Source organism: Epinephelus fuscoguttatus, linkage group LG22 (assembly GCF_011397635.1).
Source record: "Epinephelus fuscoguttatus linkage group LG22, E.fuscoguttatus.final_Chr_v1".
NCBI lineage: Eukaryota > Metazoa > Chordata > Actinopteri > Perciformes > Serranidae > Epinephelus > Epinephelus fuscoguttatus.
In genome coordinates this window covers 34096131-34123118 of record NC_064773.1, presented here as the reverse complement: position 1 = coordinate 34123118, position 26988 = coordinate 34096131, and the positions used below count along the sequence as shown (strand labels likewise).

General features: G+C 42.0%; 1 protein-coding gene across 1 annotated transcript; it reads right to left on the bottom strand.

The window, feature by feature from the left end:
* Positions 1–862: 862 nt before the first annotated feature.
* On the bottom strand, positions 863–26165 carry LOC125883214 (carnitine O-acetyltransferase-like). The gene is made up of 13 exons (XM_049567431.1): positions 25899–26165; positions 22185–22303; positions 21923–21976; positions 21128–21278; positions 15222–15396; positions 11784–11962; positions 10309–10409; positions 7919–8041; positions 7210–7332; positions 6641–6776; positions 6391–6453; positions 2262–2399; positions 863–1081 (listed from the first exon to the last, which is right to left on the bottom strand). Exons 1-13 carry the CDS (start codon positions 26163–26165, stop codon positions 863–865), a joined length of 1848 nt encoding a protein of 615 aa, XP_049423388.1.
* Positions 26166–26988: the final 823 nt, after the last annotated feature.

Sequence of the window (26988 nt, the reverse complement as noted above, 5' to 3'; positions counted from 1 at the left end):
TTTTTTTTTAAACAATGATCATGTCAATCCCATCACTGTCTGTTGAAATCTTATTTTTAAATTTCGTCCCAATAGAAATTTTTTCACTCTCATTCACTTCTCCAAGAAATATAGATTGCAATACTTTACTTTCCCCATTCCAGCCACCTTCTGCTTGTCCATTATCATGTTGTTTAATAGTTTTCGCAAGATTTGGCCCAACATTTACAAAAAGAAATTAAATTCATTCACCACTTCTTTCAGATTTTTTAGGACCACCTTGCTATCATTAATGTAAAAGCTAGGTTTACTTATGGGAACTGGATTATTGGCAGTTACTTCATTCAGAATATTCCAGGTACTTTTAATGTCATTTATATTTTCTAATAGCCTTTTATTATAATAATTTCTTTTGGCTTGTCTCAGTATAACTGTAAACTTATTTTTATTTACTTTGTATTGTTTTTCAGATGCCTTGGTTCTAAGTTATAAAGTCTCTGTAAAGCTTATTTTTCTTCTTGCACGTGTTTTGCAAACTCTTTGTAATCCATGGTTTTTTACTATACTTGCCTTTTTGTTTATTTGGTATTAATGGAAATTGTTTGCCGTACAGTAATAACAAGCGATTTAGAAATGATTCATATGCAGCGTTGACATCATCTACATAAACTCCTCTCCATTGTTCTCTAAGGAGGTCATTCCGAAATGTATTGATTGCATCAGCATTTCTTACCCTTACATATCTAGTACACATATCTTCCTCCTTTCTCTTTGTTATAAAATAAACTGAAATCAATTCAGAACAACAAGGACAGATATGAGAATGGTGTCAGTTTTATCTAACTCTCTGCAAAGCAATTTGCACAATTGTTTCAAATCTGGATTAGCTTGTTGTAGTTTGTTCCAGCAGGGTCCTCATGTCCAACAGCACATCTTCCACAACTCGGGCCAAATATGCTGCATTTTTTTCTTTGTCAGTGTAGTAGGATTTATAAGCAGACACAGTGAACTCAATGCGATTGTCCATAATACTATAGAGCACTTCATATTTTTCAGGTTCATCAGGGCCATAACATGGTGAAACTCCATTGAATCGTAGTACCTGGTGAACAGGGACAGAAATGAAAATTCAGTTGTTAGTTAATGTTCTAGCACTGAGACCTCTGATGTGTGTTTCTGTGAAATATAAGGAATATTATTTTTGGGCTAAGCAAGAATTAGCAACATCAGCAACATTCTCTAGGACATATTCTGTCAGAGTTAGTGTACAAATCAGGGGGGAACAACTGAGATAAGAGTTAAACATCATCAAGGCTAAGTACCGTTCCAATCCTTTCTACCCCACCCACTCCACAAACACCAAACACTTTGTCACAGGGGCCTGTAGAATTGTCAGTCAGACCGGGTTCATCTCTAGCTATGTCTTCTTGTGATCTTGGATAACACCAGAAAACACCACAACCCCTGTAGGCCTGTCCTTGGCCTACTCCTCCACCCACACACCCAGACAATCCATCAGAGGGGGTGGCAGTTGTTTGCTTATCTCCCCTAAATGTGTACCTGCTTCCAAATTTCACTCCTTCTTTCAAAGTCAAAAGTCAAAGTTAAAGTGAACTTTATTGTGAATCAAAACCATACAATAAGTAATTGCACAGTAGAACGAAATTACGTTTCTCCGAACTCCAGTGTGTTGGTTTGTAAATGAAACGTTGTGCTCTACTGCTCATCAGGTCCTCTCAAGGAATTCTTTGCAGAAGTAGACGTTGTCCTATTGAACATCCCTGATGATTCCTGCCTACTTGTAGTTCTCTGTGACTTCAGCATCCAGACAGAGAAGTAAACATTTTACTCATTACCTTTCCTACCTTCTTTTCCTACTCAGTCTGATTTTTGCCAGACAGTGCCCCACCACTAACCTTTCTGCTATGCCTCTTGCCTATCCCTTACTCTTTGACTCCCAAACATCTCTCATACTGTCTCTATGCACTGCAACTTTTGCTTCCTGCTTCCCTCCTGTCTCACTTCATCTGTCTCTCCCCTCACGTGACTCCTTTCCACTCATGCCTCTAAACTCTGCCACAGACACTCTCTATCCTTTTCATCTCTCAGCAGGCTCACCTGACCTCTCCAGCTCTGTGGTTGTCTCTGTGTGCATACTGACAGATCAACCCAATAGGTAGCTGAAAGACTGTGAGAAATCTATTGCAGAGTATAAAGTAACGGGCTATCTTTAGTTGCAGTATTGGGTATTTTCATTTTTATGTCACAGTTTCAATACTTACATAACTTGTACCAAGTTTGCAGTCAAAGACTTTAAGAAGGGAGGGGTCTGTGAAGATTTTGGGCATGGGGATGTTTTCTTCCTCAGCCTGCAACCTCAGACCATAGAGGTGGCAAGACACGTCCTGGCCTCTAAATGCCTATTGGAAAAAAGTAAATGCAGTTTTTTTTTTACAAAATTGATCACCACATTTAGTATTAAAGGTACCCTGGTAATTTTACTTGTAAACAAAGCTTCTCTTTCCATCACTTTTTTTTCTCCAAAACTCATTGTTTGCAATTAAGTTATAACAAATATGTTAAAGGGACATTGTTTAACATTTTCAGTTGTTTATTGGCAAAAATTGATGTCTGCATTCATAAATATGTCATCACTGGTGTACTATTACCTCCACCAATAATCTGACTTATTCTCATAAAAGGAGAATTTCAGACTTGTTTGTACATTGTGCGGGCAAGTCGTCCGTGGGGTTCCATTACGTTTCGCCATCTTGAGAATACACCCGCCAGCAAGGGACATACAGCACCGCCTTCAGCATTTTCATTGAGAGCCAGACCAGCACTGCGGAGCCGAAGGAGAGGAGCAAGAGGCGTTTCGCTACTACCCTGGCAAATTTGAAACAAAGTCCCACTCTTTGAGCATAATGCAGGATCATGCATATGCAGCATCATGGGAGACGGAATCCTTGTCGCCAAGAAAGCGCAAAAGGGAATAGAAAAGGCAGCGTGACTGGCGAATTAAAAAAACGAAGGCCCACATCGGGGTAGCCTTTCCCAGATAGAGAGAGCTGCTGAGGGAGAATTGTAATGCAATCACAGGCCAGCGCTAACAGCGGCGCAGCGATGCGAGGAGAGGGATGAGGCTGTTAGCGACTGGCCGCTAACAGCGGCTAACACCCAACAACGGCGCTGGCCTGTGATTGCATTACCATTCTCCCTCCCCTCAGCTCTCTACCTGGGAAGGGCTAGCCCGATGTGGGCCTTTTTAATTCGCTGGTCGCTAACAGCCCCATCCCTCTCCTTGCATCACTGCGCAGCTGTTACGCTGTTAGCTGTTAGCCACTGTTAGCGCTGGCCTGTGACTGTATTACCTTTCTCCTCCTGCATAATACATGATCCTGCATTTTGCTCAAAGAGTGGGACTTTGTTATGCGGCAGTAGTGCCGCTGGCCACTAACAGCTGTTAGCGGCGCAGTAATGCGAGGAGAGGGATGAGGTGTGTGAGGTTGAACCACTTGTCAGTTTGTCGTGATTGGTTTGCTTCAATTTACACCCCAACAGTCCTACGTTGTAAACACAGCCAGCATGGTGAGGAGGGGGTTTGTCAACTCGCGCTGCGTGTGTCTGTGTAGGAGCCTGAATGAGTACTCCATGTAGTATCGGATGACATGGTTTCATCAGTGTTATCATAGCTTTTTGGTACTCAGCGGGTACAGTTGTTGCAATACGTGTTTGAAACAGTGAGGCGCTAGAGTGCGCCATCTGTTTGAATACAATACATGATTTCAACGTTAGATGGAAGAAATTCCTACACACTGTGGCTTTAAGTGCAATTCCTTACTCCTAACCCTCAGTTTCCACATACTCTGTCTGTGCCACGCAGTGAATAGCTTCATTTCCACAGTGAGCACCTCACAGTGTCTCTGGAGCGTCCCAGAAGCACCACGGCACTCTGCTTAGTCAGAGATACGCGCCAGGTCTATTTTTCAGCGACTGTGCGTCCATTGCACATCAAGCCACGTAGCTCAGATTGCACCAAACCGGAAACGGAGCGCACACGGCATCCGGTAAATTTCAAAATACAACACAATGCACAGACTACGGATTGTAAACTCTCAATTTTTTGAAAATCGTGAAGTAGCCTAATGTTGATGTGAACAGCAAGGCGATCTCAAGCTAAACTTGTTTTCTCTCTTTCTCCTTCTGAATGAACAATTCTTTTGGTCTGGCTCACACTCTATTAAGTGATTTTTATGCTGTAATTTCACAGTTCCCACATGAGCTTGCGGCTCCGCTGTACGGTGCGGCGCTCCAGAAACGCATCCAGTAGGTGCTGTGCAGCGCGGCGCAAACGGAGTATGTGGAAAATGGGGGTAAAACACTGATTTTTCCTCAAAGTTTGGAAAGTGCACTGTGTACAATCATGTCAGTCATGTGTTCAAGAATGTGTGTGTGTAACGAGGTTAGGATTTTGGTCCCCAGAAGTTGCAGTTACACTATGTCAAGTGGTTCCTTCCTTCCAGTGAAGATTTCTGTGACAGTTCAGGTAGCTGCGAATCCAGACCCAGGGTAAGTCTGAGTGAGACAGCGGCAGCTGCCCAGAGGAAGAGAAGCTCTGCCCTATCAGGTTCAGAGATAACGTTATCTTCTACTTTCTGCTCAGAGGAGGGCTATTTACAGCTCACAGCAACTAAACACTGTGTATTCTGGCTTTTGTTTTATATGTATTGTTGGCAAAAAATGTTGTTAGCAAATTTACAATCAGGATTAAACACAGTGACAGACTTAGCCTGGTTCCAGACCATAGACCCCGCCCACTCAACTGAGTAGGCTTGCATCTCTGGTCTGGCATACTTCAATGAATTTGCGATTTATCTCGTCCAAACGATAGACGGACCAATGAACGCCGGGGGTGGGGGTGGGTCTAGCGATTAGCCAATCAGCGCCACGCTGATGTCAAGCTGTACACCGGTGGGTAACTGGTGAGGATAGCAACAATGGCGACCGCTACAGATCCTACAGACCACATTAACGATGCTATTGAGGTATTTCGCCACTACTCGCGTTAATGGAGGACCAAATTAAGGAAGCTGCTAAACTGGATTTAATGGCGATGCAGCTGGGCGTGCACAACGACGGAGACATTTTAAACGGGCAATGCTCGCTTGTTTTCGGCACCCCCAAGGCATGAATACTAATGACGTCAGATTCTGGGTGAGACTGAAGGTTCTGGGAGCTTCAGTCTGACACTCAGGCTATGACAGACTGTCAGCTGCATGTCCAACAGCAGTGATGGATTCAAAGACCTCACTACATCTCAGAACTTTCCATGTTTGGGTAACTTTACATGCAGCACCTTGCCAGCCTTTGTTTAGATGCCAAAAAGCACAAGTGATGCTTGGTTACCATTCCCCCTCAGTGCATTCTGACCTGTGATACTAAGGGTCTCCACAACACCTGTTGCAGGGAACATCATTGGGATGAGAGACCACGTACATCATGGTGTTCACAGACAAGTCCCAGAGCGTTGCTTAAGGAGAGTGGTAGGTGGTGTGTGGCCTCTGATGGGGATCTTACACCTCAACCTCCTCAAGCTACAGGCAGTGTTTTTGGTCCTCCAACACTTTATGCCCCTCACACAAGCAGGGCACGAGTTGGCGAAGACCAACAACTACACCACGGTGGCCTACATTAACAGGCAGGGCAGAGTTTCATCCACTGCCCTTTTGAGGATGGCGGAGAGCCTGTGGTTTTGGGCATTAGAGCACCTCTTGTCTCTGAAGGTCCTCCATGTTGCAGGACTGTAGAGCAGGAGTGCCGACATCATGTCGAAGGGCACACCCATACCAGTCAAGTGGAGGCTTCACCGTGAGGTGGTGAAGCAGTGTAGAACCAGTTCGGAAAAGTGAAAGTAAATTTGTTTGCCAGCTGGCACAACATCCAATGGAGACTATGGTTCTTCCTGGCGCTGCAAGACAATCTGCCGCTCAGCTTCGGTGGCCTAGGTTATAAAGTAGGCAGGCCACAGCAACTTGAAACTTCCCTGACTAACGTCAGTCAGGATCATTTTGGCCGGGTTAATGTTGCAACAATGCATTCCTTCACTGGGCTCCACCCACTGTACCCAAAGTGTAGTAGGGGGTGGAGCCTGTGTGAAATTGAACATAGGTGAAGATATGTAACCATTAACAAGGGGGCCTGTCGCTCCCTTGCCGCTCACTGAAGAAGGTGTAGGATGAAAAAGGATCAGGGATAGCATTGTGGTACTCCCTTATACTGTGTGGTCTGCATGTATTTGAGAAGGCACGTCCTGATTGGCTGGCTACATTTATGGAAAGAATACCTTACATCGACAATAATCTGGACATACACTAAAATGAAGTATTGCGTGGTGCTGTGAATGGTACTCACCATGTCAGTGTACCATGCATGAGACTCTAAAGCTTTTTCCAATAAATTAACTTTCTCTGGGTTCTGTGAAAAACAGGAAAACAGTAATGTTACAAACCATCACATATAGTCGGTTGATGTTTTTAAGTGTGATTGCTATGCATCAAAAGTATGATCTTGAGCAATCTATTCTTTTCAACACATTATTTTTCATTACATTGAGTAAGATAGAGTTATATAAGTTGCATAAAAAGTTCCCCTGCATTTTGACCTGTATTTTGGAGTCATCAAAGGCCTTAACAAAGGCAGCTGAGGCAGGCGAGTTTGTATTCATCATACTGATACGTCCTAGTTTGAACGCACGCAGGGAGACATATTCCAGTGATGGACAGATCTGCTGGTACATCCTGATAAAAGAAAGAAGAGATTTTTTTTCAGCAAACTCTTCTGTTCCAACATGCACAGCCCTGAAACTTCTTGATCAGTCAAATACTGGAGCTCTGCAAACATTCTTATTAACTATCCAGTGTTATTTGCTAAGAGATTTTGATTATCCATTGCTATACAAGTTTCTGGCTGATGAAAAAATGTACTCTCTGTGACTTACTTTGCTTCTCGATCACTAACGCAAACATTTTAAATACAACCAAAAAGCTTTTAAAAACTGGAGCAATCGATTTCAGCTCAGTTTTCCAAGATTCCCTGTTACTGCCTGACTGTATAATCAAGGTATTTTTAATGCAATCTTTGCAGCTCTCTTGTTCCCCTTGGTTTATAAAGGAAAGAGTGAAATGTTTGCATACAAAGACAGTCAATCTACATGAGTTTTCAGCACCTCACCTGTAGTAGGCTAGCTTTAGCGCCAATTGTACGAAAGCATTAGGGCGCATCTTGTGAGCCTTTATGAAGTTTTTCCCAAAGTGGTCAAATCCCGTACAGCTCAGATCCAGGTCGTCAGCCAGTCTGTGGTGGAGGAAATGAGACATGTGAGACTTTCCTTGGGTAGTTTGACTGATGTTTTTAGAAGTATTTCACAGCATAATGCCAATTGATTTTTAGAAGTTACGTATAATGAACATTTCTTTATTCTGAGATACCACACTTCCTGCAGCATTAGTTTTGTACATGTTAGACTAAATTTTCTGCTCCCTCTGGCCCAATTTAAACTCTGGGTGTATGGCACATTGGACTTTCATGTAGAGGTTTGTGTGCCTGCCACAGATCTGCAATTAATGTTTGTCTTTTTAGCACTGTAGTTGCTTAACACTGACCATAATTTGAACACAGTTTATTTGTGCATGGTCTTTTAGTGGAAGATACTGTAAAAATATTTGTTGACCTTAGATGTAAAAAATCATTAGATATAATACAGGCTTAGGCTCACAGGTCACATTTGAAGCCCTTTTTCTGTAGCCTATATATTTAATTGTGAAAACATTACATTACATAGCAACACATAGAAATGGAAAAGACTTCATGTTCCTCTTGGTTTCTATTGTTCTGGTCCCTGGGTGTCTCTGTAACTATCTCAATTAAAAGCTGCTCTCACGTGTCCATGTGCTGCTTGGCCTCCTCAATGTCCTTCTTGATCTCAGGTGTGAGGTTGAAGTGTAATTTCTGGGGAGCGGGTAAAGGCTTCATGGGACACTGCATCTGCACGTCTGGCTTTTTTCTGTTTCCACACACAAGAGAAAATCAATCAATCAATCAAACACATGAAATTATACAAAACACAATTTTAGTCAAATGGAATTTGTCAGTTTATTAATTTGTACATTAAATAAAAGGACTGTAATAATTCATATAAGATTATAATAATGGGCCATCTTTGGCAGGGGCATTTAGAATCCTTGTAGCCTGAGGGTTGAAGCTCTTCCTGAACCTCTCAGTGCCTGCCTGGTGTATCTGATTCCTTCTTCCAGATCTCAACAGTGAGAAAAGGCAGTGTTCTGGGTGGCTGGGATCGTCAATGATTCTCATAGCTTTATTCTTGCAGCCCCTGGTGTAAACAGCCTTTAGGAGGGGTAAAGTAGTGCCTATTTTTTGTTAGCTGAACAATCCACTGTTTGTAAGGCCTTGTGTGTAGGGCCTTGTGGACCTGTTCAGTGCTGTTTCCTTACTAAGTAGTGATGTTCCTCATCAGGATACTCTCAATAGCGCAGGAGTAGAAATTCCTCTGTATTTGATGAATACCCACAATTTCCTTAGGCGTCTAAGGTAAAACAGTCTCTGCCTTGCCTTTCTCACCACTGAGTCAGTGTGCAATGCCCAGGTCAGGCATTGTGGACACCAAGATACTTGCTTCTGCCCAAAGGCCTCTCTTAGCTCCTTAGTCTTGGCGACGTTCAGGAGTAGCTTGTTGCCCTGACACCAGTGTGTCAGGTCCTCTATTTCTTTCAGATGGGCCTTTTCATTGGTATCTGTGATCAGGTCAACCACAGCTGTGTCATCAGCAAACTTGATGATGGCGTTGGAGTCAAAAGTGGCTACACAGTTGTGTGTGTACAGCATTGAGTGAATACAGTAGGGGACCTAGCCCTGGGGTTCTCCGGTGTTAAGGATGAGGGTGGAAGAGGTGTGTCTGCCAATTCTAACCATCTAGGGTCTGCTGTAACGAAGTCCGGGATCCACATGCACAGTGAGGTGTTCAATCCCAGCAATGCAGTTTGAAGTCTAGGCTAAGAGGCAGGTGAGAATAGCGTGCTGTATAAAAATGATGAAGAACTCTTACATCGGCGTAAAACCATTCAGCTATATGGACCCTATGTGGGTTAACTTTCATACCAAGGGGTCAAGGGGTTGAAAACCTCTTTTACACCTCAGCCAGAAAATTACATGCCCAAAATTAAATCAGTAGTTCTCTGCAACTTCAAGTTCTATATTAATAATCTTGGGAGGTTTACTGCAGAGAAGGTAGCAGATGTTAGCGGGTCAGATTCAATTAAGTGAAAGGAAAGCTACTGGGAGTGCTGCCAGCGTGCACTGTGTTGAGCATGTAAGCCAAGCCTTTTTTTTATGGAGCTGTTTTTTTTGTGTGTGTGTGTGTGTGTGTGTGTGTGTGCTTTTGTTTGTTTGTTTTGTTTTTATGTGCACAACTCAGTGGCCTTTTCACATCAAACCGTGAAAACAAAAAATGAGTACAGTCTATTAAAAAAAGATTATGACAACCTTCCTGCTTTAGCAGTACCTGCTGGGTGTGTTTTCCCCTTGTATGTCTGTACCTCTGTTGTCTTGCAGGCCCTAGTAGGCGGAGTTAGTAAGTGCAACTGGGAGCACCTGCCCAATCAGCTTATTTAAGAGCTGGCTGTTGCTGTTAAGTAATAATTTTGTTCACCACAGTGTGTCCCAACTTTTGTCACTGATTATGAGCCAGGTAATGACAGGATAAAAATGAATACCTAATTGTACCAGAGGAAATGCGAAGCAGCATCGCAACCTTGTATGTGTTTTTATATTTAACCTAAATATAAATCGATCAAATCAAATGTCCTGTTGTTAAAACAACCTGGTGGATTAATTCAGTACAAGTTAATATAGTCTGCGCTTCCTAACCCTGCATAACCCACTGCATCAACACTTGGCAAAATTCAATATTCGCATAGTGAAGCTGGCAGCAACCTCATGCTGCAAATAGCAGGTAAAAAATCCTCACTCCACCTATGTTACACGTTGTGTCCTTGACCGATGTACTTCGACTGTAATACTAAATCTAAGACAGCTGCCAAAATGAACACTGGAAGGTGTGCCCCAGTACCTCCAACAATTATAGACCAGTGCTATTTGTATGAACAGAAGCCATATGGGTGGATGAACAAAGACAGCAATCATTCCACCTATCCATGCTACAGCAGGATGCCTCATTACTGAACTTTTAATCATCAAAATAACAAATCAGAACACCTACACTTACAAAAACATGTTTATTTATGGTCTACTTACATGTCTGTTATTAACTTCGCACAAATGGATGAGTGGACTACACCATCAGCAACTGTACATGAGAAGTTTGCACCACATGTCCCATCTTCTCCAATAATTATCTGAAAAAAAGAAAAAAAATGGTAAGTGTCTTCTCACATCAGGAATTTTGGAATAACTGTTTAGCTTCTCACAAAAAATGAATCCTGCTGTTGTGTCACACTGTTAAGTGAAACTGTCAAATCTCTGTTGTCTACCCAATTTGGATTTTCCAGTTCTGTCTTATACTTGGGTCCTTGCCATTTCTAACTTCACTGTCAGTGGATAAAGATAAACATTCTTCATAACTTAGGATATCACCAGCTGTAGTGGGTATTGCTAGTGCGGTGACAAAGACCTGATCATTCCTCAGTTTTAACACGTGCAAACACATCCTGTCTGGTTTTGTTTGCCCTTGCTGATTGGTTGCCCAGTACTGACCTCTGCTTTAAAAACTGAACAAGTATACATATTTTTAACTTCACTGGATCTGACACTGTTTTGGTAAGCCTGTACTGCTACACTCAAAGAATTACAAGGGGGGCAGTGCGCTCTTTAACTCTTGCTTTTACTTATTTCCCATTCTTGTCTGTACAAGCTGTGCAACAAGCTTGTTGCCAATATCCAGCAACTTCACACAGCAATTGAAAAACAGAGGGTGAACATTCCACAGGTCTGCAAATTTTAGAGTGGCCTTTTACTGTGACCATCCCAAGGCACACCTAAGCTTTAAGTTACTGTTTAATCAGCATCTTGGTATACACACCTGTCAGGTGGATAGATTATCTTGGAAAGGGAGAAGTGCTCATTAACACCGATTTTAAGAAAATAGGCAACCAAAATCTGGGAGAAATATATATATATATATATATATATATATATATATATATATATATATATATATATATATATATATATATATATATATATTTTCCATGGAGGGATTTTATTATGAAAAATAAGCTTTGTCTGGCCCCCCAGTAAACCATGGTCACCATCTGGGAGCTTTTATTTTGAAAACCCAGCCAACACCATAGCCACCAATGTGAGTTCCTGTTACCTGATTGGTGCATTACCTAAAGAAGTTTAGAGCTGAGAGATAAATTTAGAAAAGCTGGAAGCTGAATTGTGATGTGGTCAAAGCTGGAAACTGAGATAAATTGTCCAAGCGGGTGGAAAGAAGAATTGCTTTGTAATAATATCACTGCCATTATAAGAAATGATGAGCACAATATTTTTTTTAAAAAAGTATGTATGTAGAAAAAATATTTGGAATAAGGTGAGAGCAAGAGAGAGAGAGAGATAGAAATATATTCAGTAAAGGTCTTCTGGCTGTTGTTGGATTCTTGTAAATTGTCACACCTACAGTGTGTTTTTCTGATTACTGATATTGGTACCCAGTACTTGTGCCAGAAAGACAGTTAAGTTGTGTATAATTTCCATGTGTGTTATATCACCTGAAGCCCCTTGTCAAACCAGCGGTTTCCACTGTACCACTGGCTGCCTCCTCCATGTAGGATCTGACGATGAGCACTGATGCGATACTTCTCATTAGACTCAGAGGGCATCGCTCCATCCAGACACACTGTAAAGATGCTGCTTTGGATAGCCAACACTGACTCTTTGTTGGTCTCATCTAAACACAGCAAGGACATGCACACAGAGCAAACATTATGTTATGTAAGACTACAACAGTCGACAAATCAGTCATAGATATTTTCACAATATATAATTAAAACTGCTTTTTTTAGTTAAGACAAGCATGATCTGATGTATGATGTTCTATCTAATGCTAGTGCTAGTGCTAGTGAAGCAAAGTCAAATAATTGGCATACTGTTTTTGATCTCTAGCTTGTTGGCTTGTTGGGCGTGAAACATGATGCTTGAAAAAACATAAAAATATGATATCATGATATGTGTGTGCAGAGCCGCCCCTCCCTAAACGCAGAACACGCACTGTGCGTAGGGCCTCATCTTCCATGGGGGGCCACATTTTGCGCGAGGGGACGCATTTGCGCATATGCGCAATGGATGCGCACATGCGCTACCGTGAGGCGTGCGTAAAATCAGCTCGAGGAAGGAGAGAAGAGACCTGACCGCCCATGCGTCGCTGCAATGATTGACAGCACTCCACATCTGAACAATAAGAGGGGTGCGCTGGCAGGCACTTGCAGAGCTGCAGCAGGTGAAGAGTTGTCGACACATTGTCCAAAAGAGCCTCAGGAGTATGTGCGGGGACGGGAGGGAGGGCGGGCTCCACGGAGGGAGAGACCCAAGCCTTGGGAGTATGTGCGGGGCCGGGAGGTCGGATGCTCCCAGAGAGGGGAGAAGGAGACATATAGCTAAATAAGATGAAAATAGAAAAGAATGTCTCTGTATTTTATTTCTGTTTTCAGTGTTTAATTAAGGTGGGAGAGGCGGAGGGCTGAGGGAGATCGGACGCCTCCAGAGAGGGGAGAGGGACAAATATAACAAAATAAGATTAAATAGGAAAAACCTGTCTCCCTCTTTTATTTTATTTTCAGTGTTTAATCAAGGGTGGGGGATTGAGGTGGTGGAAGTTACTTTCTTTTGATGAGTAACTGATGGCTATTTGTGACTCAAATTTGTTTATTTATTTATTTCAGTTTGAAGTTATTTTTATTTAATATTTATTTATTTATTTATTTATTTTAATTTTTTATTTTATTTGACTGATACAGCCAAACTACTGTATCTACAGTACATTTGTTATTGCCAGTAAAGGTTGTCAAGTTAAATGGCAAGTTGTTGTACGGTCATTTTGTATCTATGATACATTTGGGATGGGGGCCTCCAAATAAAATTTCGCTTAGGGCCCCATTTTGGTCAGGGGCAGCCCTGTGTGTGTGTGTGTGTGTGTGTATGAGGGGTCAAACGTATCAGCGAACACACACACACACACACACTGCATTCACTGCGTACTTGATACGTGTAAATTGCGTGTGCAACCATCACCGTGTACTTGCTTCGCATGCACTGCACGTGCATTCACCGTGTACTTGTTACACATGCAATGTGCGTGCAATACCTGCACACGCCTAGACGTGTGGTTATTAGACGTGCGTGCGTAGAGACGTCATGTAATCAGAGGGGTCAAAAGTGTCAGCTGTTGAAGCAACAACGCATCATGCTACGGAAATGTGACACGTAGCATCGCTATGCTAACTAGCTTGCTATGCTAATTAGACGTGCGTGCGTAGACACGTCATGTAATCAGAGGGGTCAAAAGTGTCAGCTGTTGAAGCAACAACGCGTCGTGTTACGGACATGTGACACGTAGCATTGCTATGCTAACTCTGCTAATCAGACGTGTGTGCGTAGACACGTCATGTATCACAGGGGTCAAAAGTGTCAACTCTTGAAGCAACAACGAGTCGTGTTACGGACGTGTGACACGTAGCATCGTCATGCTAACTCTGCTAATTGGACGTGCGTGCAAGACATGCAGGTGTAGTGTATGTGTAGCGTTTGTAACGCGCTGTGCACGCGTACTGATAAGACGTGTGAGCGTCTGCTGTCAGTCACAATCACTACCTGATTCCTTTTCCATGGTGACAAGAAAAAACACAGATCCCAAAAGCTCAATATCACAAACCACCAGCAAAGATAGTCATAATGATAAAATGTCAACTTCTTTTGCATTACAAAGAAGCAGCAAACAGGGTTGTCCATGTCCAGCTATTTGTCCTAGCATTAAAGCAGCTGGCACAAGCAGTAAGACCAGACCCAGATATAAGACATTCAAGTGGATCAATTAACTCACACAATCAGCCTATTCACTGACTGCATCATTTATTTCCTAAGGACCCAGCCCAATCAGTTATCAAGTTACAAACTCTCCGAACAATTATAGCAAAATGTCCAGCAACAAGATGAACTAGGAAAGGAGTGAATTACTCCTTCCGACTAAATTTGATCACAGAGCTCTTTACTCTGGCATCTCTCCATTTAATGCATGTGGAAAGGTCATGTTTGTATGTGTGTGTATTCTGGGCCTGTGTGTGTGCAATGTGTACAGTAACAGGGGCCCGGTTTACATCTGGTATTAACATGCGTTCTAGGTGATTGGAACATAAGTGGTCAGCTCTAAGTACAGGTGCGAATGCACCAAATGCGTCCTGAATGCGTCTTGAGATCTGATCACTCAGACCACATGCTGAGGTGGTCTGGGCCACATATGGCCACATTCTTTCACCAGTGTGTATGCTAATGTGTCCAGGGCCATGTTGAAGGACTGCCTACTCAGCTGATGTGCTTGCTTATTTGATGCCCCTCTGGAAAGCTTTCTGTTGGTGCAGTTATACAGACAGTGCAAAAGGACCATCTTCAGAGCCATTCTCCTAACATTGAATAGTCAGTTCAACATCTGCCTGGTTAGCACAAGCTAAAGCTAAATCTGTTCATACTTTTAGGTAACGTTAGCCCTGTGATACTAACAGGAAGCCTTGTCACTTGATACAATAGTGCCACGCATAATATTGCCCCAGCTGTCCTGGGGCAAGGAGGGGCTGCTAATCAATACACAGCAGGCAGCTCTACAATTAAGATTTTACTCATTATTAATAATAAAGGAACCAAGTGTGCATATAGCACAACAAACCTCCCTTCGGTTAAAAAAAAAAAAACCAACATATTTGGTTGTTGCAAATGGAAATGATTAATGTGGCTATTTGCATATTGAGCAGGGGAGTGAGATTCAATCACAAGTGGCCACTTAAAACACGTGTGGAGACACATTCCAATGCCAGGTGACAGACTTGAAGCTGTCCACTTGTGTTGGGATCACCAAGGATGCATGATAATACCAGGTGAAAACAGCCTCAAAGTTCAGTAGTTCTACAGTATGACTTGCATTATAACAGAGTTGTTCTCACCCTTGATGAGGTTGTTGTAGGTTTTGCTCCAGCTGTCACGACGCTGGGTGGTGAGGATTCCAACAGGCTCCATGTTGGTCTCTAGTGAGGAGTTGCAGATCCTCTCCAGCTGAACGCAGAGCTGATCAACTGTCAGTGGACTCCCATCACTGTTGTATGCTTCCATCACAAAGAACTGATTCCAAAGGGAAGAAACATGAAAGCAAGACTGGGTTACCACCTGAGCAAAACCCCCAGGAGCAAAAAGGCTCAGCCCTCCCAAAGCCTTAGGTTGTCAGTGAGCAAATGGCGTTGTGGTCATTTGATTTACAATTTTTAATTGTAATTACAACTTGTAATTAATAAACTGATTAAATTTCACTGTGACCGCTGGTTAGCAAATCAATTCATTAAGACTCCATATGGATTTATTCAACCAAAACACAGTTTTAGTGATTGTTAGAGGAGTGGACTTATTGACTAGATGACTGAAAAGACTAACATCTCAGTTTTGGTGAGTTTAATTTTGTTTGTGTTGCATTTCAATGGGGTGTGTTTTATGATAAGTTACCAGGACAATTAAGCTAACGTTAGTGTTAAGTTTTCCTGCGTTGATCTCCAGACCGTGGTCAGAACCATGAGGAGACTTTGTTTTCTTCTGAGCTGCAGTTGGTACTCTGAAGCAAATCCCCATTGGTCCACTCAGCAGTTGATAAAAAAGACATGGAAATGTCTGCTGGTCTTAAGGAGCTGCAGCATTTATAAGCACACAAACTGAAACTGTACTTCACATTTACTTTTGACATCTTCAGTCTGTCGATTGGTCAATAACAGATGGTCACTCTTGCTCAGGGCCGAGCTGTGGCTGGTTTTGCAACCATTGTTCATACCGTAGAGAGCTTCACATATATTAGTAAACTGTAAGCTCTTCACTCAGCTTCATTAAGACTCCTATGAGCCTCTCAGAGTCTGTAAATGCATCTCAGTGCCCTGAGAATTCCTTGATTTGAATCAGAATCAGCTTTATTAAGTACTTGTGTACATACAAGGAATTTGACTCCGGTAGACTTGCTACCAGAATTGACATAAGTACTCAAATTTAGGCAAGAAGTGGAATACAGAATATACAATATATAGAAAATATACAACTATACATCAAATATAAAAAAAATATAAAAAATTATAAAACAAAAAATATTATAAAACAATATATACAATGTACAAGGATGCAGTGTTGTTTTACCTGCCACTATGTGACTGTTTAGGAGTTCATCAGAGCGACAGCCTGGGGGAAGAAACTGTCTTTGTGACGCGTGGTTTTGACGAACAGTGCTCTGTAGCGCCTACTGGAGGGAAGGAGTTTAAACAGATTGTGTCTGGGGTGTGAGGGGTCTACAGTAATGTTTCCTGCCTGTTTCCCTTGACCTGTACAGGTCCTCGATGGAGGGAAGATCAGTACCAAAAATCCTCTTTGCACACCTGATTGTCCTTTTCAGTCTGTTCCTGTCCTGTTTAGTGGCAGATCCAAACCAGACAGTGATGGATGTGCAGAGAACAGACTGGATTATGGCTGTGTAGAACATGATCAGCAGTTCCTTGGGCAGGTTGAGCTTCCTGAGCTGTCGCAGGAAGTACAGCTTCTGCTGGGCCTTTTTCTGGACATGGTCTATGTGGGAGGTCCACTTCAGGTCCCGAGAGATTGTGGTACCGAGAAACCTGAAGGTGTCCACAGTAGACACTGTGCTGTTGAGGATGGTGAGGCGGGGCAGTGTTGGGGGCCTACTCCTGAAGTCCACTGTCATCTCCACAGTCTTGAACGGGTTCAGCTCTAGGTGGTTCTGACCGCACCAGAGGACCAGCTGCTCCACCTCCTGTCTGTATGCAGACTCATCATCACAGTCCTGGATTAGACCGATTACCGCGGTGTCGTCCGCAAATTTATTTGACATCATCAAAAGATTTCCATTCACTTTAATCTCACATTCAAAGACAGTGCACTGACTGTCCAACAGATACAGCTGATTACCTAACATGTTGCAACAGGTATGTTCTGTATAATCAAGAGAGCATAATTAAATCAAGAAGGCCCAAGAAAGCTACAATTGATTTCTCATCATCTTGTTGTCTGAGTGTAGGTATAAAGATGCTTGCTTGCTGACTCCCAAGCAGATCGGCTAAAAATTGCCACAACACCATGTTTGTTTTGTTGCCATAAACTTCACGTTTGTTGAACCATAGGGTTACTGTAGCTGCCTCCCAAGAAAGAGTGACAGCCGCTCAGTGTACAGCTGCTTAGCCCGCAGAGAGCAGATTGGTGAAACAGAGCATTTGCGACTAAAAATAGTTTTGTGCAAGCAAAATAAATCATTCAGCACGCTGTGCGAGTACAGAATTCAACCAGCAGCAGAAACGAAAGGCAAATCCCACCAGTTGTGGGTTGAACGGGGGTCACAGACACAGACAGGAATACGTATTCCTGTCAAATACGGCGGCCAAAGTGCTCTGCAGCGCAAGATAAGGCTTACCGGCGACGGAGAAGTCCGGCTCCAATAATGTCCTCTTCTTGCAGTCATGACTGCCCAACAGTACCTGGACAGCCGAGCCGTGGCAGCACACAGGTATGTGACGTGTCAGAGGACAAAACGAGCCGTTCACATTTCTCTCTTTGTGGCAGGTCCACAAACCTCACCGCACTTTAGGGACTGTTCTTTACTTATGAAGGGACTGCTCTTTACTTGTCAGGGGAGGAGGGTGGCTGGTTGATTTTTATTTCATTTATTTTGATCCCCCCTATGTTAATCACTTATTGATGCTGTTTTTGAAGTATGAACAAGTCAATAAGTAATTTATTCCATTGAAATATCATTGATGTATTATAGAAAAGTGATTTATCTTTTTATAAATGACAAAAGGCACATCTGTCTCATTTTTGCTGTGGTATTGTGATACTACTCAGAACCGTGATATTTTCACTGGTATCGTACCGTGGATCCCAATTTTGGTACCGTGACAACACTAATCTGGAGGGAGTTCATCTGCAAAAACTAATGAAAAACTAAACAGGGGTATTCGGTATTCGGCTTTGGCTTCTGCCACAAATTTTCATTTCGGTGCATCCCTAGAAATATCCAAAACGCATACGTATCAAAGCCATGCCCCCCTCTCGGCCGGTCAGACCACAACGTCATCCTGCTGCTACCAAAATACAGATCACAGCTTAAAACAGGTGAGACAATAACAAAACCCATTAAAGTCTGGAATAGTGGAGCAACTGAAATGCTCTGAGGTAGCTTTGACGGGCTGCACAGACCCTGCCTCTTTTGCAGAAGAGCTGAACACCTTCTTCAGTAGGTTTAATCAAAACAAAGCATCAGATAGCTTTAGCTGCCAGACTCTGACCAACAATCAAGCCCTTACTGTTGATGAGCAGCTGGTGACCTCCATCTTACAGAGGGTAAACCCACACAAAGCCTCTGGCCCTGACAGGCTCAGGGGCAGGGTGCTCAAAGGCTGTGCTGCACAGTTGGGTGCAGTCATCACCAGACTGTTTCAGCATCTTCTGGACTCTGGTTGTGTTTCCAGACAGTGGAAGGAGTCCTTAATAATCCCCATCCCAAAAAAGGCGCGTGCAAAGGACACTAAAGACTTCAGGCCCGTGGCCCTCACATCAGTGCGTTGCAAATGCATGGAGGGAGTTGTGTGTGACTTAATGTCACATATGCTGTCTGAAAAACAATAACATCACCTGTAGGGAGGGAATGAGTCTTTTTAAATATGCTGATGACATGGCCCTGGTGGCCCACGTGGACAGTATGGAGGCTCTCACCCAGTACCAACTGGCAGCTGATGACCTGGTCACAACTTTTAGTGAGAAATCACTAGAACTAAACATTTCAAAGACTAAGAAGTTGTGCTGTGTGGGAAGAGAAAGAGCAGCAACGACATTTCAGCTTTTTAAACCTTTGTTTATTCAGGGAGAGCGGGTGGAACAGATGGAGTGTTTTAAGTATCTGGGGACACAGATGGACACCTGCCTGTCCTTCCAAACACACTCTGACACAATCTACAACAAAGCACTCCAGCGCCTCCATCTTCTCAGGAAGCTGAGAAATTTTAATGTTAGTAAAAAGATTTTAATGATGGTTTACTGGTCACTCAATGAATCCATTCTCACCTTCAGTATCACATCTTGGTACAACTTTCTCACTAACAAACAGAAAACTAAATTCTCTCGCATCATAGATCAAGCCAGCAAAATAATTGGCTCACCACAAACTCCACTGTCCCATCTGTATGAGCGCTCTGTTATCAGGAAGGCCACCCTGATTACAGAGGAACCCTCTCATCCCCTCCATTCATTCAGTCTCCTCCCATCAGGCAGGAGATACAAAGTCCCACTGGCCAGAAAAACAATCTATAAAAAATCATTCATTCCAAATGCAATAACAGCCCTCAACAGTAGAGGAATTTCAGTGCCCCGGTCAGTGCGAATGCTGCTGGTCCTTTTCTTTTATATATCAATGTGTGTTGTTTCTTTTCCATCCTATGTATTTTTTAGATTCTTAGGTCTTTTTATAATGTCTGTAAAGTCTTGCACGTGTAAATGTTATGTTGAGCCCTGTCAAAGAGGAATTTCTGGTACCATTTGGTTTAGACAATAAAGTATCTATTCTATCCTATTCTATTCTGTTCTATTCTGGTTTATGGACTGTTACTTTTGTAAACAAATAAACCTTTTTGCAACGGATTTTGGTCAGTTTCTGGGGTCCTTTCTTTTCAGAGTGCTTTTGAAACTTCATTGAATCGGCTCAGAATGCTTTTACAAAGTATTGATCAATGCCACAGTTTCACTTCATGGTCACAACAGTAGATTGTCAAACAGGTTGCAAGATCACTGTTAGATGCAACTTGATCATATCCTATTATTCTGATATCCAGCACGTAAGGGTAAGAGTTTGACAGTTGGATTGGTACCCAGTCATCAGTGATGCAGATGACTGTACCAGACTACTGGAGTGAAGAGGGAGCTGTACCTGAAGGTGAAGTACTTGACTGATCTATGTTCAAACTCTCAACTATGGTAACAAGTAGTGGGTAATGGCTGAAAGAATGAGATCTTGCTGAAATTATCTTTCTGTGCAGAGTGTCTTGACTTAGCCTTAGAGACATGGTGGTGTGGAAGGAAGTTGTTTAGCAATGACTGTACAATAGTAATGCAAATGTTATAATATGTATAGTTCTAAATGGAGCAATTTTAGCCCACTATTTTTAAACTATAGGACATTACACCACCTTTAAAAATGTTAATTATCACATTGTTTTCCAACAGTGGTATTTCCACCATGCTCCAGTTCGGTCTTTGTTATATTTAAAGATCGTAAATATATGGAATATTATTTCCATGTATTAATTGTTAATGATTTCACATAATTCATAAGATAATTTTCAAGATTAACAAATCACTGGTAAAATGTAAGGATTTCTTTTCAAAAGAAAACATAATCTGGCAGGTGTAGGACAAATCCTTGTCTCTCATTGGCTCTGCTCTGAGCGTTCATGTGATTGATCATAATCACTTGAGAGCTCCTCATTTTACCTCTTACACTTTGCTGTGAAGAGGAGTAAGTTACTTTATAATGTGCTATTCTATTCACTCCTCACTCAGCACATTATGATATTTTGGGGTATTTTATGCCTCTACACAATAGTGTCAGTAGAAAGATGAAGGGAATAAGGAGAGGGAGAAAGTGGATGGCCCAACACAAACTGGGGATGTTATGGTTTATAGTCAGGGCAAAAATACCCAATACACCAAGACGCCCCCTAAATTTGCTCTTAAGACAATGTCTATGTGTAATTCTTAAGAATTTTGTTATGAGCACTGGTCCCAGAAAAGTTCAGGCACAGATGTTTGACTTGTTCCTCACCTGACCGTTGTGTACTACAGTGATGTGTTTCTGGGCGTAGAACTCCATGGTGTCCACTGTCGCACCAGGGATACGGCAGAATGAAAACAGATACTCAAACTGCTTCATACACAGTGGCGTCCCTTTTATGTACTCAGCTGGTAGTGTGTCACTGGAAAAACACAACACACAAACATTAAATACTACCTCAGCCATCAAATATCATTTACAGTTTTGGCCATTGATGTCCCTGAAGCTGTCACATCCACTGGATGTTCAGGATGTGATGCACACACAATACTCCTTTATAAAGTTTGAATGGAAGTTTGAATATATATAACTGTCCTCAGTAAGATGACCAAAAAACAGGGTTTTCAGGTTTAGCCATTTCTTTTTTTATGAATAGTTTTACCTATAGATTTCTGTGCAAAGTAAAAACACTTAAACTGATCCAAACCAAAGATGTACGGAGAGCAAATGTCTGAACTTGTTTGAACTTCTTGAAGTTCAAGTTTAACTTTCGACTTGAGATAAACTACAAACACCTGAGTTCAGAGAACTAATTTTATATCTCTGGCTTAAAAAAAGCATAGTACTACTTTCAGTCAGCAGATGAAACCTCTGTTAATGTGTAATTTTACTGCTTCCTATGCCGTTTAATGTTTGAAAGTAAAAGGAACAAATTAATTGATAAGCTCCAGTTAATATTTAGGATTACATTGCGTGAGCAAATCATGACAGAAGATAATGAAACTCCTAGGATGAAAAAGATCTTTGTGTCTGGTAAAAAGAGAACATTTTAAGCTCATTACTCACTTGTCAATCATTGTCTTTAATTCCATTGCAGATGCTATGTGTTTGGCAGCATACCTGAACAGAGAAAACATGGTTATTCATTTAAATGTTTGAAAGGAACTCCAAAAAGAGACTAATGTTGTTAAGGAATTGTTCAAATTAGAGGCTTACTTTTATCCTTTATACAGGTCAATTTCCTAAAATCCAACAACTGAAGTCTTAAGGTGTGTGTGTGTGTGTGTGTGTGTGTGTGTGTGTGTGTGTGTGTGTCTTGTCTGTTTACCTTATTTTTTCCTTTTTATCCCTGTAGTCTATTTGGGGAAATAACCCTGCAGAATTTGATACACCTGCGAGAGGTTTTCGTGCAGCAAGAAATCCAGTCCTGACAAAATCCTCTGTAAACTAAGAGCAGTTACAAACTATAAGTGACACACAGTAAAATACAGACAAAAACAGATATATTCCCTTGAGTTTGTAAAGAAGGTGTTTCATGGTACCTGTACTTCATACTTCATATTAAGTGTTTCTGGACATAGTCTCCTTCCAAGCTAGTGGTGAAATAAACAAAATGCCTGAATAAAGTTGGTGACCAAACAAAGTGAAATGTAGTTCCTATTTACATGAGCGGTAACAGTGTCTTTCCCTTGTTTTCCACCCCTTCCAGGGTTGCATAGACTGCTACAGTTAAGGTTTGAATTTATATTGAAAGTTATAATCCTTAAAGTTTTAATTCTGGTTGAAACTGTAACTGTTTGATGACACCTGAGGTTACTGGTGGTCATTTTTTATTATACATATGCGAGTTATTCTTGAAAAGACATCTGTATGATATCTGGGTGCAGCAAACACGCCTTGAACATCTCTGTCAGAAATGAAACAGAAGCAGAGCTGCAAAATTGGGCAGGGTTTTTATTAGTTACCTTTATACCATTTGAAAAGTTATTCCAATGCATCAGGTCCTCCTCTCGTCCAACAATTGAAACTGATATGACACTACTAGGTTCGACATGTAATCACCATTAAAATTCAGTGACATTTCAGTTTATGACATCTACACTGTTCACTTATTATTTGGTAAGCTCTCATAAAAAGCCATTCATATAATGACGTTTTACACTGAGTGAAGAATTATCCCAAAGACCTTTTAGTATATTAACTGTGGTTTTGGGGTTGAGATTACTGAAAATGATGACACATTAAACTAGAAAAGTATCACAATTAGGTTATTTGCATCACTATCATTATTAGGTTATATACCGGTATGCCTTCACCATGGAGACACTGTGGTGTATTTATTTTGTTTTTATTTTGTACCAACACAGAATATAATATGTTGTTTTTTGTATTTTTCACTTTTTTTCCCAACACAGAACATTAATTTGAACTTTATAACTACAACAATATTTAGCAAGTAGAGCAAGCCTTGCTTTGCGGCCTCCAGATGGTGCTATTTTCACCATCTTTAGAAATTGGAATTGCTGCTGAGGCTGTCAGACGATAGACTTTTATTATTTTATCCACTTTGCTTCAACCATTCACCACCAGAATTTTATCATCTGTTCCTTGTCCCATTATCCACCTTTCCTGAAAATTTAATCAAAATCCGTTCATAACTTTTTGAGTTATTTTGCAGACAAACAAACAAACAAACAACAGACCAACGCCAGCGAAAAAATAACCTCCTTGGCGGAGGTAATAAGTTGAATAAAGACTCAACCCAGTGTTGTGAGCATCTTGGGTTCACCTAATGACAATACAAATCTCTACTTTAATGTGAATCTTTGACAGAAATACAGAGCAGGAAGAATGAATCATCTGACCAAATTAACAGGAGGTGGCTTATCTTCACTCAACTCATATTTTAATTTATTTGACAATAACTGTATTGTAAAATCCTTACAGGCTGCAACTGTGCTGTTCTATCTCACATACGTTTCGCCCTCCACTGGACTCTTCGGGTAATGCTCCTCAATAAGATGCATCCGCACACTGAGAAAAGCATAAACATAAGGCCTGTTTCCACCGCAGGAACTTCAGGGTAATTTTACGGGGCCGGGCCATTGGTGCGTGTCTCCACCGCAGGAACCACCCCCGAAGGACAGAGTTCCGGAACTTTTACAGGGGCTAAACAAGTCCCTGCCTTGGAGTAGGTACTCAGAACGGCCCGAAAAACTCCTGGGTGGGGCTTGGGGTTTACTTGGTGCTGATTGGATATACTCAAGGCTGGATGTGACGTCAACAGAAAGCGACAAAATAGCCTGCTGCTGTCCTGCTACATAACCAGCACTGCTCACAATATACTGCACCATGGACACTTTAGGGACACCATAATAAGCATAACTGTCCTCCTTGTTGTTGTTATTTGCTCATACAATTTTCACTTTGCACTAAATATGTTCACTTTCTCGCATTATTAAACTATGCCTAGTTTTTTAAGTTTTTAAAGTTTGAAATCTTTAATCTGACTCTTTCCCCTTGGCTGTTGTAACACTGGAATTTCTTAATTGTGGGATCAATAAAGGTGTATCTTATCTTATCTTATCTTATCTTATCTTATCTTATCTTATCTTATCTTCAAGGACCTCATCAGTGCCTTAGCACAGACCAAGCAGAGAGCTCTATTCAGAAGCCACCAGCCGGCAAAGCCTGCCTTGCGCTGCCCAAGTTTAGACACCAACAGTGGTGGGATCACTTCAGACACTTTGACGTGGTGCTTCTCCGCCATTAGGGTAAGCAGGAACTCAAGAACAATGACGATGTGAACCCCTACGCCAACTGCCGTACTCCACAGCCACTGCCTGTTCACTCCTGCTGGTGAGACCATATGCAGTGGGCCATGTCAGGCTCCCCTCTATCACTCCAACCAAGCCAGCAAGCTGTCTTTGTTATGATCTGGCTCACCCATCTTATGCGGCTTTTGTCTTGCCCCCTCTGCCAGCCATATGGCAGAGTGTTGAGCAGTTTGGTGCGACAGTGATAGCGTTGACCATTATGCAGGCACTTGGGTTCACGGCAGTGGCCCATCTGGCAGTACTGATGGGGCTACTGCACATGCAGTGCCTGCCGAGGTGGTTTGCCGGCCCTCGCTTGGATGCCAAGACACACAAGCAATGCTTGGTCACCATTCCCCTCTCAGTATGGGACCACCTGAGATACTGTGGGTCTCCAAAACACCTGTTGCAGGAACACCACTGGGACCAGTGATCTCTTACGTCGCGGTGCTCACAGATGCATCCCTGACATGGTGGGAAGGGACCTACCTGGGAGAACAGTAGGTGGTGTGTGTCCTTTGACGGTGGTCTGACACACCTACTTCCTTGAGCTACAGGCAGTGTTTCTGGTTTTTGATCAGACATTTATATTCATTATATAACGCATTGTTCCAGTGAAACATCTGCTGTATCTACACAAACTCCACCTCTGAGCTGGTGCAGCTGCCACTTCAACCACATCTTCTCTCTCAACCCCTCTCAAGCCACACCCCCTCTCCATTACCCTCCAGCTCCATCTACTCTCTCTGCCCCTCTCCAGCCCCACCCTCTCTCTCTCCATCGCTGTCTAGCAACCCCCTCTCACTTTAGCCCCATCCTTTCTCCACCAGTTGTGAAGGCCTATTTTGTTCTCTTTTTTCATTTCCAACAAAATGTTTCATTCATTTCATTTCATTTTAGACCACAGATTTTAATAGACAATCATCAGTTTATGATAAATTAACCTTTTTTCATGTGTAGTTTCACTGTGGTTGAAGAAATATGAAGCAAAAAGTATTATGTAATTATTTGATAATATAAATATGATTTGTTTTCTAAACTTGGAGATCAGTATCTGCTCTCCTCCACTGGCAGAATGTGTCTATACGGTCAATCCCAGGAGGTGAGTACATAATGAGCTCCTGATTTAGTAAACCAGGAGTTAAATAACTGCAGAATGTGTGAGGAGGTTACCCAATTGTCTCAATAAATGTGTCTATAGCTATTGGTGTAGTTGTTTGGCTCACCCAGTTCTCAGTGTTGTGTGCTTTCATTTCCAGGCCTCTCTGGAGTCTTTCTCCGACTCCTCCTGCTTTCCGAAACTCCTCCACCAGTTTTTTGGTTCGCTTCAACTCATCCTCCTCCAGAATGGGCTCCATATAGCTGAGGTAGAGCTCACAGGTCTGCTGCAGAGCGGGGACAGGCTGACTGGGCAGTTCCTTCTGCTGGGACAGGTTTCTGCCAGGAACCAGGGTCACTGATACAGGTTTCACCAAGTGAAAGGGCCTCACCATCCCCACCTTTATGCAGGAGATACAACAATGTACTCAAATACATGTATAACTACTTATAATGACAGCAAGGAGAGGTTGTGATGAGAATCAGTCTCATGAGTCCACATATCTTGTACTCTCATTTGTTCCTATGTATTAAACTGTGAGAGTATTATTCATGTCAACGGGCTGAGGAAGCCACCAAAAGAAATTAAACAATCGGTAAGGTATACAGTTACTGGGAGACAAGTCAGTTTAAGGCTACTACAGTCACATATAAAGTCCACTTTTTCCATTTTTTTTTTTTTCAAACTTTGCTTTTTGTAACCTCAGACAGGAAATGATTTGAACATTTACCTCTTATACGTTTTGAGACTTTGTTCCCAGACTAAGCGAGAGTAAGGGTCGACATTCCGAATTCTGTTCCCTGAGTCCTGACAGCAGCCGTATTTCCCATGCATTTCAGCAGTTTTCACCGGGGGCGCATGCAAGTAATTCAGGCTGACATTAGACTACCTGTTTTTCAGCGATCTCCTCTGGTAATTTTATTAAAAAGCATGGCATATAGGTCCACAGTAATATATATATATATATATATATATATATATATATATAATTATAATAATAATTATTATTATTATTATTGGGTCTTATAAGAGTGGGCTACAATGAGTACGGGGCCATCAAATCACAGCATCCGCAGTGAGAGGACACGGAATTGTTTGCGCTTTTACGCACAGGTCTAGGTGATCACGGATATTTGATGTGGGAAAGATTTAGCCAGATGTATTACCTGTTTTTAAGCAGTGCCGAGATACTCCGAGGTCCTCTGGTAATTTTATTA

Coding starts and splice junctions, on each gene's coding strand:
- LOC125883214 (XM_049567431.1), bottom strand. CDS start 26,165: ATGGTGAGGCCCTTTCACTTGGTGAAACCTGTATCAGTGACCCTGGTT. Junction 10,410..11,783: donor GGTTTGACAAGGGGCTTCAG/GTGATATAACAC, acceptor TCTTTTTTTCAG/ATAATTATTGGAGAAGATGG. Junction 6,454..6,640: donor TTGATGACTCCAAAATACAG/GTCAAAATGCAG, acceptor TGTTTTTCACAG/AACCCAGAGAAAGTTAATTT.